The sequence below is a fragment of the Malania oleifera genome, chromosome 2 (genome assembly GCF_029873635.1).
Source record: "Malania oleifera isolate guangnan ecotype guangnan chromosome 2, ASM2987363v1, whole genome shotgun sequence".
Taxonomy (NCBI): domain Eukaryota; kingdom Viridiplantae; phylum Streptophyta; class Magnoliopsida; order Santalales; family Ximeniaceae; genus Malania; species Malania oleifera.
The window spans coordinates 110,381,784-110,398,559 of record NC_080418.1 but is presented as its reverse complement, the minus strand read 5'-3'; the positions used below and the strand labels follow the sequence as shown (position 1 = coordinate 110,398,559).

Below are 16,776 nucleotides of genomic sequence, written 5' to 3'. Positions count from 1 at the left end.
CACCTAGACTTATTTGGTCCAACTAGAACCTTAACTCTAGAAGGTAAACAGTATGCTTTTGTAATAGTAGATGACTATTCAAGATTTACTTGGGTATTATTCCTAGCAAACAAAGATGAAGCCTGTGGCATGCTAATCACCTTATGTAAGAAATTAAAAAATGAAAAGGGTTATAATGTAACAAGCTTTAGAAGTGATCAAGGTAGAGATTTTAGAAACAAAGAGGTTGATAAGTTCTGTAATGAATAGGGAATAAATCATAATTTTTCGGCACCTAGGACTCCATAACAAAATGGAGTTGTAGAAAGAAAAAATAGAATCCTACAAGAAATGGCAAGAACAATGATAAACGAAAATAACCTACCTAAATACTTTTGGGCAGAATTTCTGAATACAACTTGTTATATTGTGAATAAGGTCTCTATAAGATCAAGTATAGATAAAACACCGTATGAACTATGGAAAGGTAGAAAGCCGAATATCTCCTACTTTTATATATTCGGATGCAAATGTTTTATGCTTAACACTAAAGATGATTTAGGAAAGTTTGATGCAAAATTTGATGAAGGTATCTTCTTAGGCTACTCTACAAACAACAAAGCTTATAGGGTTTATAATAAAAGAACTCTTACTATTATTGAATCAATACACATATCGTTTGATGAATCAATCAATTATGATGATAAAACTAAGATCGATGAGAAAGAAAAGATTTCACAAAGAGAAGAAGAGCTTGAAATAAAAGAAGAAAAAAATAATGAAGCTTTAAATGAAAACATCATAGAAAATCTAGAACTTCCTAAAGAATGGAGATATGCTAAAAGTCACCCAAAAGAACAAATTCTTGGTGAAACATCAAAAGGAATAACCACTAGAGCCTCATTGAAAAATATTTGCAATCATTATGTGTTCTTGTCTCAAAATGAACCTATGAACATTGAAGAAGCCTTAAAAGATGATTCTTGGATTATAGCTATGCAGGAGGAACTGAATCAATTTGAACGAAGCCAAGTGTGGGAACTTATACCTAAACCCAAAAATAAATCAATCATAGGAACTAAATGGATGTTTAGAAATAAAAAGGATGAAAATGAGGTAGTTATAAGAAACAAAGCTAGGCTAGTAGCACAAGGATATAATCAAGAAGAAGGAATTGATTACGATGAAACCTTTGCTTCCGTGGCTAGAATGGAAGCAATTAGCATGCTTACAGCTTATGCAACCCATAAGGATTTTAAACTATATCAAATGGATATAAAGAGTGCATTCTTAAATGGATATATAAATGAAGAAGTGTACGTTAAGCAACCTCCAGGTTTTGAAAATTCAAGAAATCTAGAACATATATTTATGTTAACAAAAGCCTTGTATGGTTTGAAACAAGCTCCTAGAGCTTGGTATGAGAGGTTAAGTAAATTTTTACTCAAGAATGAATTTTCAAAAGGAATGGTAGATAGCACCTTATTTATCAAAACCAAAAACAAAGAAATGCTGATTGTTCAAATATATGTGGATGATATTATATTCGGAGCTACAAATGAAGAACTATGTAAAGACTTCGCCATATGTATGCAAAAAGAATTTGAAATAAGTATGATGGGGGAGTTAAATTACTTTCTAGGATTACAAATTAAACAAGCTAAAAATGGGACATTTATAAATCAAACTATATACATTAAAGACATGCTTAAAAAGTTTGATATGGAACAAAGCAAACCCATAGGAACCCCTATGAGTACATCAACAAGCCTTGACAGAGATGAAAAAGGAAAACAAGTGGACATGAAATACTATAGAGGAATAATTGGGAGTTTATTATATCTAATTGCTAGTAGACCCGATATTATGCTTAGTGTATGTATATGTGCAAGGTTTTAGTCAGCACCTAAAGAATCACATCTAACAGCCGTTAAGAGGATACTTAGGTACGTGCTAGAAACACTTGATCTAGGTTTATGGTATCCAAAGGATACTGATTTTGACATGATAAGCTATTCCGATGCTGATTATGGCAGATGTAAGGTTCATAGAAAGAGTACAAGTGGCACATGTCACTCTCTTGGACAATCCTTAGTATCATGGTTCTCAAAGAAACAAAACTCCATAACCTTATCAACCACCGAAGCTGAGTATGTAGCAGCCGAAAGTTGTTGCGCACAAATTCTATATATGAAACAACTATTAAAAGACTTTAAACTAGATTATAAGATAATTCCAATAAAGTGGGATAACATAAGTGCTATAAATATATCCAAAAATCCAATTTCACACTCAAGAACCCAACACATAGACATAAGGCATCATTTTTTGAGAGATCATGTTCAAAAAGAGGATATAACTCTTGAATTTATTAATACAAGTGACCAATGGGCAGACATTTTTACAAAACCACTAAGTGAAGAAAGATTTAAACATATTAGAAGATAACTTGGGTTAATACAGAATAGAGAAGTGTGTTATAAAAGTAATTTCAAATTTTTCTGATCTTCGATCGTTTGAACTAAGAACTTCATATGTCTTAACATTGTAGCAAACAGGTTCAGATGACTGAACCTGGAACTTTAGACATCTAGGAGGCTACTGACTTTTCAAATTCCAGATCTAAAAATCCTCAGATGATTGAAGATAATCCTCAGTCATCTAAAGTCGCAGGATTTAAAAATAACTATCAGCTTAAAACCCTAATTTCAGCCTTCTGAAGTTTGTTGCTCAACTCGTTCGAACCTCTTCCTCTCCATTTCTTCTCATCCTCACCCAGAAAACACTCAATCCGAAGCTTGCTCCTCTCTTCTAAGGATCATTCCACGATATCTAGGGCTTCTGCAATCAGAAAATCTTCATCAAACAGGCCTCATATAAAGCACACAGCCAACCGAGGTTCTTCATTTGGGAGAGATGCACAAAACCTCGACAAATGGCTTGTTGCCCCCCAAGCTAAGCTTCATTACTATACTTCCATTGGCATCATAGATCCTATTCTTGGAAAGGTATTGGATATCTCATTCCTAAATGTTGAATTCCCCGATATCCTTCCTTTATTCCGAAATATAGGGTGGTTTGATTTTGTTACCCAATAACCAAAAGGCATTTTCCCTCATCTTATCAAAATATTTTATGCCAATATGACTAATGAAAATGGGATTATCTCCTCTGAGGTGAAAGGAAAGAAAATTTTGTTAAATTCCAAAATTTTGTCTCCCATTTTCAAAATTACTCTAGGCGATTTTAATTGTCCTCTGTTTGCTTAATCCTGGATTCTAGAACAAGGGTTTACCCCTGAAACTTTCCTCTCATTGATCGTGGAAAATGCACCTAATTATTTTGGGTATCCTCCTTTGTACAAGCAACTAAGTCTAAAAGCCCAAATTTTACACAAAATAGTTTCAAATAACATCCTACCCAAGCAAGGCTCTTTTGATCATCTTTCCTACATTGAGTGCTTTGTACTTTGGTGTCTTCTCAAAGGGAAGAAACTAGACTTGGCCAGCTTAATTATCAGATGGATGTGGGCCAAACTAGAATCCTCCCGAGTTGTCCTTCCCTATGGAGGTGTCCGTACTCTCCTTTTCTCTCATCTCCATGTCTCAAATAACTCTGAATTCTTTATAAAAAGAACCTGCTATTATCTTTTTAATGAGACATCTCTAAAGCAAATGGGGTATGACAAAGGTAGCTCGGGTTGGTATTTGAAATCAAGTAGGATTCAGCACGCCACTGCAGCCACAGCCTCAGCCTCAGCATTAGCCTCAGTAGCAGCTCACTCCTCTCCCACACAGGATCTAGAGTCCTATCATGATGCACCTTCATGGTTCTTATCATTCCAAAGAGACTTCTTAAGTTTCTCATCTGAAGTGCACATTGGGCTTCAAAATATTAAAGAAAAAGTTACATCTCTTGATCAGCGTGTCACTCATATAGAGAAGTATTAGGCTCAATCTTCTAGGGGAAGTGATCCCATGGATATTAGCTCTGCTCCTCATAGTGAAGATGATGGTTCTACTAAAGAAACTGAAGAAGAAGAAGAAGGTTCTGCCATAGAAGGCAATCAGGAGGAAGAAGAAGGATTTGAAGAAGAAGGAAGCCAAGAGGAAGAAGAAGAAGAAGACTAGGATCTTTAGGAATACCTAGTATAGATTACTAGTTACTATGTAACTTTTTGAATGTATCTCAAATTTTTGGGTATTAGTACTTTGCCTCTTTTTGTTGTAATATCTCTTGATGCAATGTTTGGTTGCAATATTTTCATTATGCAAACACTTCATTGATGGTTATAAAAATATCTTTCCTATTACTTATTTGTTCTTTTTGAATAATAACAAAGGGGGAGAAAGTGTTGTGTTATTAGCAAAGATAAAAAGAATACATAGAAAGAATACATAGACATGTCAAATTTAAAATGAAATATGAGAAATGCAAATTAACAAAGAATATGGACAATTAACTTCAAAATGAAATATGAGAAATGAAAATTAACAAAGAATATATGGACTATGAACTTACTTGAATAACATGCCATGGTTCCTGTTTAGTTAATCTGTACTGGATGCTTATAGTAAGGGGGACTATTTTTTTCAAGGAAACCATTATCTTGACTCCTTATTTGTCATCATCAAAAAGGGGGAAATTGTTGACCTGACTATGCTTTTCAATTAGTTTTGGTGATAACAAACAAAGGACATTTTAACTTGGAATGTTTAAGTTTTGATGTTTCAGGAAAACAACGATCAAGTGTGGATCATCAAGATTGATAAACTAACAAGTGATCCAAAGAGAAGCTTAAAGTAGCTCATTACTAATCAAAGCATTGGAAGATAAAGTTAGCTCAAGCAAACATCCAAAGGACTTCAAAATCAAAAAGAATGAAGATGATCTCAAGCTTAGCACATAAGGTTTTAGGAAATCCAATGTGAGTACTTCAAAGTTTAAATATCTATTGAAATATATTTTGAAGCTCCTTAGGGGATCATATGAACTTAGAGACCTATTTAAAAAACCCCAAAATAAGTTTTATAAAGAATAAAACAAAGAGAGCGAACCATCTTTTGATATTGAAAAAGAAAAATTAGAAAGAAAGAGAACAAACCATCTTTTGATATTGAAAAAGAAAAATCAGAAAGCAATCTATTCAGATGACTGAAGTTCTGATCAGATGCCTAAAGTAACAACTTCAGATGACTGAACTTCATGTTCAGATGTCTGAAGAATTACTTCAGACATCTAAAGAATAACCTCAGACGTCTGAAGATTTTCTGGTGAGAAACAGAAACTGGCAGTAGTAGTTCAGATGACTAAACTTGGACCTCAGTCATCTGAACCCAACTTTTCGGTCATCTAAACCCTATCTTCAATCATCTGACCCTGTATCTAGTGTAATTTTTTAATTGAATCGGGAACTTTAGATGACTGAACTCGAGTGTTCAGCCATCTGAACACTATTAACGTGCAAAAATTTTCAAAATTTTAATTTTTAAATATCCGTTGCTTGGGCTCCAAACTTTCTAAAAACTTGGGAAACACTCCAAGGAAACTATAGTAACAAGGAAACAAGTCTGATTGCCTATAAATACATGGTTTTCTAATGCAAAATACAATAAGTTCTGAAGTTATTCATAAGCTCTCTTGCTCTCAAAGTCTCATCTTGTTCATCTCTTGCAAACTAAAAGTGCTGTGATTCTGAGATTGTTGTTCATCAACCCCTGAAGTTATACTGCTGATTTCTCATCTGGAGAAAAGGGAGTTTGGTGAAATCCATTCCTAAGCTTCAAAAGTGTATTTCATTCTTGATATTTATCTTTTGAAGTACATATATTTGAATTATACTAACTTGCTCTTTGTGTGAGCGTTCTTTGTACACAATCTTTCTACTATTTTTCTTATAGATTTTGGACGATTCTAGGTTGTTGGATCGTTGACCAAACGAGGGTATATTGTTTGGAGAAGGCGGGCTCTAGCCTTAACAAAGGAGTGATTGTAATCGGTGTTGTTCTTCTTGGTAAAGGAACTGCTATAGTGGAACCCTTCGGTATTTTGCCAAGGGCGAGGACGTAGTTGAAGCCGAATCTCATAAAAATCTTCGCATCTTACTTTCTTCCTTACTTATTACTTTTTGTACAATCTATTTTTGTGTCTACTAAAGTGCATATAGTAGGGCTTGAAGTTAAAATCAAAGGAAGACTCTTGATATTTAGAAAGTACGTTTTGGTTAACCGTTTGCGGAAACCCAAAAGAGAGTACGTTGGTTAATTTGCAGAAATCTTGATCAAGAGAAGTGCAAACAAAGATTTCATTCAATGAAGGTTGCAAACTTCTATAGGGCAGCTGATAAAAGTTCTAAAACTCTTGCATGCTTGTTTAAATTGGTTGGATTGTTTATTTAAATATCAGTATCTTGTAGTGTGTTTATTAGTTGATTACTTTATTTTTCTTGTTGACATACTAATACAAGTAAGTATTAAAAAAGGAATAAAAGTGTTTAAAAGTACCCAATTCACCCCCCTCTTGGGAAGCTATTCCTAATTTCAGCTCCATCACTATATTTTCTTCTTGAAAACCAAATTTTGGTGCACACACATTTCCTTTCCCTAAAAGAGTGTTTTACAATTAAGATCTAGCCTAAATTCTTGAGATATCTAATGTCCATAATAAGGTTCCACAATGGATGTGTTGGATATGGGTAACTGTTAATAAGAAAAAGGGCTTCAAGAGAATCAATTTCAAGAATGATTTTATAAAACCTTATAATTTTACAAGTGGAAGTCAATATCATATTCATGGTCAGCCCAAAAATTTTGAAAGTCTTACTTTCCAATCTCCTAGTTGATCTCAAATAAAGCTCCCCTATCCCTGCCCACCCTTTATTATACCTCAGACCACCATTAACAATTTATCTTTATAAAACCACTATCAAGGGATTGTGATTGCACTACTCAAGTTTGTGGGTTGGTAAATCTTTGGTCATTGCATAACCTTAGAGCACTTGTACAATCCATCATTCCTAATTTTAAAATTTTTAGAATGTACTTAAAAATAGGTATCATAAATGATTTTTGCATTTCTATTCCTCCAAATAGTCTTGCAAGTACTAATAGAGGCCCCTTCATTGTGAATCATAAAGGGATTCCATTAAGAATACAAGATGTTATCCTTAATCCAAATCCTCGGATGTTGTATAAAGAAACTCCTATCCATTTTGCATTGCATTCTAGAGACTTTTTCCATTAAGTTGGTATCTTGAAATAACCTTATTGGATGTGCAATGCGCTAGATCATTAATAGCATTTATGTGCATGAAATTTTTCTTTTCGTTAATCCCTTATTTTTGATACTATTAGTAAGTTCAATTTCATATTTTGAACAAGCCTCTATGAATTTCAATTCCTCTTTTGTTTAAACCTAAATATGGGCTTTACGTAGACTACCATACATGTTCCTGGCCAAAATTGGAAATTTCATATTATAGGTGAGCTCTATTAGGCAAAAATCTTCTATATTTTATAAGGGATCTTAATATGCTCATTGGGCAATTCATTAGCTAGTCATTAACTTCAATGCAGGCCTTTGCATGCAAGCTGGGAATCCTCATTTTTTTATGCCTCTTTGAAATTCTTTCCCTTAAAGAAGGTGACATCCTAAGTGTTTCCGAGAGTTACAAACTCAAAAAATTAATAATGACTATTCAACCTATCTTTGGAATATTGTCTATAGTTAACTACTCAACTCCATATTCATTGCTTAATTTAATTTTTTTTATTAATTTAAGGTGAGAATATTGTCTATAGTTAGACACAATCTGTAACGGCTCGGGCCCAAAAGGGCCCCTATAGCTCTGATACCAAAAATCTATCACGACCCAAAACATATACAATATAATACTGTCTCTGATACCACATCACTTATGACTCGGAACCCAATGGGGTCCAGGGTACGCCTTTCTATAACTTAATTTAAAGCAAGTAGCAGAAAATATTTTAAAACTCAAATACCATACCAGAGTACTAAATCACCACAACTACATAAGTATCTCCTAATAATAATATTTACATCACGTAAAACATAAAACATATTTCACTGGTTTTTACACAAACACTTACTTTAAACTAAATTATCTCAGCTTGATTCCCTAAATGTCCTTAAATATGAAATGGATATTGGGGTGAGACACCTCTTAGTAGGAAGGAATAGATTATTATCAGTGTGTAACTACATGAGTTTTAGTGTAAGCAAAATACATCCATTAATTTAACTTTAAATGAAATGACATTTGTAAACAGTACTCACACCTATATAATTGAAAATACATATTTTCCTTCAAAACATAATTTTGGCTCAATAGCTGGCACCGTTTACATAAACCCACTAATATGCATAGAAGAACCTCCCTTTTTGGACTAACATCATATTTAACCCTTATGATCAGGTTATGCAGTCCGAAGACTGGACTTAGCTTAGTCAGCCAACCAAAACAAATTCAAAGTAACATGTTTGTAAGTGTGATATGCCTACAGCATCTTGGTCTAGACCCAGGAGGGTACACCACCCTTCTCAGGCCAAATCGACTATCCACTGCCTACACTTCCACAATAGTGTGGCTGCACTATTAATTTTCTCTAGTTATGGTACCGAGCTTTCAACACATCGGGTCCATCAGGGTTCTTAAACCATATATTGCAATTTACATAATAAAACTGTAAAATGATTTCATTTTTTCTCAACACATAATTTGCAATAGTCTTTCCAAAATTTTTCAACCATCCACGTGACTGGTATTAAACCTTCAAAATCAAAATATCCGCATAATTCCCAACAATTCCAGAAATCAGTATAATACCACAACTTTTGCCATATAATATCATAAAAATTCCTACAGGTTTAAATATGCAATATAATAAATTATTCTCATGCCACACAATTTGAATGTTAATATCATAATCTAATAAAACTGACCCGAGAAAGTATATCCTAATATAATCGGTATATTTTATTGAAAATAGAGGTATGATCACCTCCACCCTTCTCATTCAACACAAAATATACATTTTACAGGAAAAAGGAGATGGTCACCCTACTCACTTTAATTTTTCCCAAATACGTGTATAATAAATCAAAAATTATAAATTTCATACGCCTGATTCATTCAGAAAATCCAACATAATATTTCTGTATACTCAAGTTTAATCAGTTCAATTTCAAGATAAGCTAACATAATCTATTCCCCTTACCTTAACCCTAGAGCGGTGCCTACGACGTCAAAACGACGAAATCTCTCCAGTTAAAATGTTGAGGAGAGGAGTTAGAAACTAGAAATGATGTTCGTTTTTCAATTTTGTGGAGAGATGGAGGAGAAATTAAGAGAGAGAGATTGATGAGAGAGCAAAAGAGAGAGAGAGCACGACCAAAAGGGGGGGTGGGGGGGTTTGAAATTGCATTTGGAAATCTTCCTCAAGAAGTTTCCAAATGTCATCATATATATATATATATATATATATTATATTATATTATTTAATTAATGATAATTATATAATAATAATAATTATTATTATTATTATTATTTTTGGATTACTACATCCTCTCCTCCTTATAAAAATTTCGTCCTCAAAATTTGCTAACCAACACTTATTAAAACCTTTGGAATTTCTGGAATGATCACCCAACTCTAGAAAGAGCCAGCAGCCACCCACATAACGGCCCCATCCCAAATTTATTAATAACCCTCAATTATGGCAGAGGAATACCGTGGTTACATATAAGGCCTCTGGGAGATTACAAGTAGCCAAATAAAAACTCTCCCAAAAACCACTCATAACCTAAAACCAGAAATAGATAGATTAACACTAAACAAACATTACTAAACGATCTATTCTAAACAAGTTTATATTCCAAATAACCAAACAACTACCTAAACAGTCACAGTTACCTAACTAGCGTTGGGTCTTGTTGAGTAAATGTGGGTACCTCTGACGTATTTCCTCTTCTAATTTCTATGAGACTTCCTCAACTGCATGATTATGCCAGAGTACTTTCACCAATGGGATCTTCTTGGTACGTAACTTTTGCTCCTTCCGGTCTAGAATCTGGACTGACACTTCTCAATATATTAGGGTGCCATTGACTTCCAATGACTCATAAATTATCACATGCGAAGGGTCTAGAATGTACTTTTTCAACATGGACACGTGAAACACGTCATGAATCCTAGATAATGTCGGAGGCAATGCAAATTTGTAAGCAACTGAACCAATCCTCACCAGTATTTTGAATGGTCCAATGTACCTGAGACTTAGCTTACCCTTCTTTCCAAATCTCATAATTCCCTTCATTGGAGCAATTCTCAAAAATATATTATCCCTTACATCAAACTCTAGCTCTCGTTGGCGAGTATCAACATAACTCTTCTGTCGACTCTAAGCTGTTTTAATTCTTTCTTGGATGAGTTTGATTTTCTTAGGAGTCTATTGTATAATCTCTGGCCCCAAAATTCGCCGTTCACCAACCTCATCCCTATACAATGGAAATCAGAACCTCCAACCATATAATGCTTCATACGGTGTCATATCGATACTGGTCTGATAGCTATTGCTGTAGGCGAACTCAACTAATGGTAGATACTGAATCCAACTTCCCCCAAAATCCAGCACACACAGCTGCAACATATCCTCCAGTATCTGAATTGTTTTCCCTAATTATCCATCAATTTGGGGGTGAAATGTTGTGCTAAAGGTAAGTTGAGATCCCAAAACATTTTGCAAACTTTTCCAGAATTGGGAGGTAAACCGTGCGTCTCGATCTAATATGATGGAAACTGGTATGCCATGTAGTCTAACTATCTCCTGAACATACAACTTGATTACGCATCAAAGTTGCGTAATTAGGCATTTAAATTCATGTATTAAAGATTATAATTTTAATTAAATGTCTGATTATGTTCAATATTTTAACATCGAGCTCAATTTATAATATTTGGATCTTTACTCGATAATTTACGAATTTTTGGTAATTTATCATTGCAGGATAATTTTTGGACATTAAAACCAAAATTTTAAATGTACGTGTGTGAAATGAAAAGGACAAGCACATGCAAGAACGTGGGCTTTGTGTGCGTGAAGCATGCACGTGGAGAGGAGACTAAAAGACCGTGTCATGCAAAGTGATTGGCAGTTGGGCTTTGAAATAAAAATAAAATAAAATAAAGAGAAGCTGGACTTTGAAATTGGGAGGTCGTGCAGTCGTGCTGGGCTTCTCATGAGTTGGGTTTTAAATTGGAGAGGAGGCCTTGATGTGACCCACCTATAAAGATTCACATGAAGAAGGGTCATGTGTGTGTGTGCTAGGTTCATGTGCAACAAGCCATGTGGGAAGAGGCACTGGTTTGAAGAGAAAACACAGTCGTGCCTGGGGGATTTCTTTTGGGTTTGATTGCCTTTATAAAAGAGGCTTTAGTAGGGTTTTGATAGGCATTAATTTAGGTATCGTTTTTTGAGTTCGTTAGGTTTTCTTTTTGCCTTGAAGGCAGATCCGCACAGTAGGGGGGAGGCTACTCTTCGGGTAGCAGCGTGGGCAACTTATCACTCCTCACAACTTGCTCTTCTTACTCTCTCATCTCTCTGTTTCTCTCTATCTTTTTCTCTTTGTTCAATTAGTTTTTATTTACTTTCATTGTCATTTAAATATAGTTTTAAAGATTTGGTTTAAGTTTATTACTGCTTTGAATATTCAGTTTTAAAGTCATTGTTAGGTTTAGCTCTCTCTCTCTCTCTCTCTCTCTCTCTCTCTCTCTCTCTCTCTCTCTCTCTCTCTCTCTCTCTCTCTCTTTTTTCCATTCTCTCTTTTCTTTTAAATAATTGTTTAAGTTAATATTGCTTATTTGAGTTTTGTTTTAATTAAATTCTTGGAATTTTTAATTTCTGTTTGGTTTTTATTAAAGTTCAGTTTTTAGTTTGCGTTTTGTTAAGTTCTTGATTGTGTTAAAATTTTAGTTTTGGTTCCGTTAGTGTTTGATTGATGATTTTTGGGTTGCATGCTTCAGTTACTTAATAAAGTTATCATTTTTAAGTGTTTGCCCGAAATTTCAATCATAGGTTTTATTCTGTCTGAATGGTTAAACGTAGGATTATTTTCTGCAGTTAATTTTATTATCGTCTATTTTATTGTGCATGTTTCCCATTCCTATCGTTAATTTTATGCATGTTAGGTTTATAGTTTAGATTTTATTTCATTTCAATTGCATCACAAATATCTCAAAAATCCAAAAAACCGAATCTAAACCCTGTCCAGTACACTTGTTACACGAGTTTAGAATAAAACTGCATTCCCTGAGGAGACGATCTGGCCCTTGGGCTAATTATTACACGACTGAACTCTTATACTTGGGATAGCCTTCATGTTGCTCATTTTTAGAGTGAGTCAAGTTTTTGGTGCTCTTGATGGGGAGAGTCAGATTTAATTTCAAAAATTTTGTTTTTCCAATTATTTTTTATTTTAAAATAAAACAAAAAAAAACAATTTTTTTTTTCGGAAAAATTAAAAATTTTGAAAAATTTGATCATGCTTGTCTGCTATTGTGCTAGTGAATTTCTGCTGTCTGAATTGATGTTTGATGCCTTGGGTTAGAAATCTTTTAAATAGACTATCTAAAATTTCACTTAGCGCTAGTAGTAACATACAAAGCACATAATTTGATTGTTCTCCTGTTTTTGTAACAAGTGATTCTGAAATTGATTTGTGTGACCTTTTTGATGAAATTTTTGAGGAAGTTATGATTGTACTTGCACCACGTACTCTTCAGGACTTTCTGCAGCCTACACGCACTTCCACACCTTCTTGCATTGTTTTACCACAAGATGCACCAAATTTCACAATTGAGCATGGTATGTTGTCCGTGATACCTCAGTTCCACAGGGTGGATTATGAGAATCCATATCAACATTTGACAGATTTTGAGTTGGTCTGTAGCACTTTCATTAATAGGGTTGGAACTCATGAGTATGTCAAGCTTCGCTTATTTCCTTTTTATTTGAAGGATAAGGCAAAGATCTGGTTTAACTCCTTGAGACCTAATTCTATTACAAGTTAAAATGAAATGCAACATGAATTCATACATAAATTCTTTTCTTTTCAGAGAACCCAATTCTTGCAGGAGCAGATCAGTCAGTTTGTACAGAAAGGTGATGAGACTTTCCAAGCTTGTTGGGAGAGGTTCAAGGATCTGATGAATATCTGTCCATATCACGAGTTTGAATCATGGAGGTTAGTCAATTATTTTTATACAACCCTTACTCCTAATTGGAAACTATTTTTCTAGACTATGTGCAATGGAGAATTCTTCAGAAAGGAGCCGAATGAGGCTTTGTCATTCTTTGATTACTTAGCTAAAAGTGCCCAACAATGAAATACAAGATATGATCAGGCACCAATGGCAGTATAACCTCTCAGAGCATTTGGAGGTGGAGGTAAATATGAGGTCAAAGAGGAGACTAATCTCTAGGATTGTGTTGCTTCCTAGACTATAAAGATAGAGGTTATGGAATTAGAGAAAGTGAAAGCTTGGAAATCAGTGAAGGAATGTTCTATTTGTGCTAATTCTAGCCATAAGACTCAGAATTGTCCAAATATGCTGGTATTTTAGGAAAGTAGGCCTAATCAGATGCAGTCAGCAAATTGGGTTAACTAATCTCCAAATTAGCCATTCTCGAACACCTACAATCCAAGAGGGAGGAATTACCCGAATTTCTCATCGAGGAATGATCAATCTGGTCCATCTTCCTTACAATTTTAGCAACCTCCTCAGTCTAAAGCACCACCTTCGTAGCCAATATATCATCCAGTTGTTCCTCCACATCAGTATCAGCCATAACAAATCTCTCAAAGCTACGCAACTCCAAGATTTCAATCTATTGTAGCTCCTCTTCCACCAAAGAAATCTTTTGATGATAGCATGGCACAGATGGCAAATACTTTTCAGCAATTCATGCAAATTCAGGTCACAATCAACAGTCAGAATACTCAACCATCAATGAACTGAGAGACACTATTAATAAGATAAGCACACAGTTGAATTCCTTAGAAAAAATGAAATTTCCAACACAACCTCAGCCTAATCCTCAGATATATCGACAACAATAGCAACTAGTGCATACTATTTCAGGAGATTTTATTGAAACGACGAAGGCCGTTATTACGTTGAGGATCATAAAATAAGTTTCCTATCCTAAGATACCCATTGATCAAAACACAGTTGCCCCAACATCTAAAGTTGCAACTGAGACAGATGAAGCAAAAGAAGAATTAGAAGAAACAAGCTCATATTCAAAGAAATCAGTTAATATGAAGGGTGAAACTAGAAAAGAGTATCGACTTGTGGCACCCTATCCTCAAAGGTTGATGGCTTGTCAGAAGAACAAGTATCACAATGAAATTCAAGAAATCTTCGAGCAAGTGAAGATCAACATTCTGCTTTTGGATGCCATACAGCAAGTTCCTTCATATGCAAAATTTCTGAAGGATTTGTGCACGGTAAAGAGAAAGCTGAACGTAAAGAAGAAGGATTTCTTGACAGAGCAAGTCAGTGCATTGATATTGAGTCAAACTCCTCAGAAGCATAGAGATCTTGGTTCTCCCACTATTTCCATTATGATTGGTGAATCTCGTATTGGGAGAGCTTTACTAGATTTGGGGAGCAGTGTTAACTTGCTACCATTTTCAATATACGAGCAGTTAGGGTTAGGTGAGTTGAAGAAGACCTCCATGTTGCTACAATTGGCATACATATCATTAAAATTTCCACGAGGTGTTATTGAAGATGTATTAGTTCAAGTTGACAAATTTTACAACCCAGTGGTCATTGTAGTTTTGGATATGCAACAGCCTGTCTCCAACATCTACCAGGCACCTATTATTCTTGGGTGGCCATTCCTTGCTACCTCCAATGCATTGATCAATTGTCGAAGTGAAGTACTAAAGCTCACATTCAGAAATACGACAGTGGATATGAACGTGTTCAATGCTCGCAAGATGACGAGTGGGTGTCATGATTTAGAGTTATATGCAGTTGATGTGGTAGATGACTTGGATATTTCAGAGCTTTTGTCGACAATTGATTCTAATGGTGCATTTGAGAGTTACTCTTTCGAGCAGCCTGAAGTATTTGATGAAAAAGTTCCCTTGATTAGAGAGTTATTAGAATCAAAGAGGCAATTCACCAAAATAGATGGTTCCCCTCGGTTATTGGATGCTAGTTACACGAGTAGTTGGCGTAAGCCGACTTTTGAAACTCTCGACCTACCAGAAGTCATGAAGTCATCAGTAGAAGAAGTCCTGACACTTGAGTTGAAGCCATTACTTGAAGATCTGAAGTATGTTTTTCTGGGTCCAGCAAAGCGCACATTCCCGGCGGTCATTTCTTCTCGCCTTACTTTAAAACAGGAAAACTGAGTTGTTGCAGGTACTAAGGAAGCATCGAGGAGCTATAGGCTGGGCCATTGTGACATCAAGGGTATTGACCTTTTGATTTGTACTCACAACATTTTTCTAGAAGGAGATGCAATACCAGTTCATGAAGTGCGACGGAGACTGATTCATGAAGTGCGACGGAGACTGAGAGAGATCAAGATCATACTTAAGAAGACGGTTCATCCTAATCAAAAGGACTAGTTAGAGAAATTGGTCGATGCACTCTGTGCCTATCGAATTGTATTCAAGACAAATTTAGGGATGTCCCTCTATAGGTCAGTTTATGGTAAGCCATGTCATTTACTTGTTGAGATTCAGCATCATGCATTATGGGCTATAAAACGAATTAACTTTTCACTTGATGATGCCAAAGGTTTGAGAAAGTTGCAGATGTGTGACCTTGAGGAATCTAGGAGGGAAGCTTATGACAACGCTCACTTAGCGAAGGAACGAAGCTGCTACATGACAAGAAAATCAAGGATAAACAAATTTTCCTAAATCAGCAAGTTCTTCTCTACAACTCTAGATTACATCTATTTCCTGGGAAGCTGAAGTCCCAATGGGGTGGTCTATACATCGTTAAACACATTCATCCTCACGACGCAGTAGACATTGTGGATCCAAAGAATGGTAATAGCTTCATGGTGAATGGATAGTGGCTCAAGCCTTTTATGACTCCCTTCGATCCAAATGAAGAGACCCTAAGGGAGTTTTCTGACCTTTCTCTTCCATTATTTCTTTTCTTTTTATTTTTCTTTTTCTTTTTGTTTTATTTTTTTCTTTATTTGCATTTTTCTTTTTCTATTACGTTAATTGGTAGTGATTTTTAGTGTTTTTTTTTATTTATATTTTTATGTTGGCTTGTTTCCCCTATGTACAACTTTTTCTATCTCCCCTATGCTTTCACATTGAGGACAATGTTTCACTTTAGTTGGGAGGGAGGTGAGAATTTGCATGTGACACTGTGTGCTTACATTTGATGAGTTTTTATTTTAACAAAAAAAAGAGCAAAAAAAAAAAAATTTGTGTAGAGACCCGGGGAATTATAGCAATTAAATAATAAAAGGAATGAGAGAAAAGGAAATTTCAAAGGGGGACTCAGTAGGATCTTGTCGACGAATGCAGAGCATTCATTAACAAGTAGTCTCCTTGGGCACGTCGACATGGACACGTGTCTTGTCAATGAAAAGATACCGAGAGGGGTGACTTTAGGGCCAGAAGTTCGTCGATGAAGGTTGTAAGTTCGTCGATGAACTCCCCTCTTCGACATGGCCTCGTCGACGAAGTCACAAGGCCAGTGAGCTATATGTAGCCAAAAATTCACTTTTCAGC

At 35.2% G+C, this 16,776-nt stretch overlaps 1 protein-coding gene across 1 annotated transcript; it reads left to right on the top strand.

Moving 5' to 3' along the window:
• Window positions 1-3,956: 3,956 nt before the first annotated feature.
• On the top strand, window positions 3,957-15,426 carry LOC131148308 (uncharacterized). Its single transcript, XM_058098024.1, has 3 exons — window positions 3,957-4,041; window positions 14,231-14,556; window positions 14,710-15,426. Exons 1-3 carry the CDS (start codon window positions 3,957-3,959, stop codon window positions 15,424-15,426), a joined length of 1,128 nt encoding a protein of 375 aa, XP_057954007.1.
• The last annotated feature ends 1,350 nt before the right edge of the window (window positions 15,427-16,776 follow it).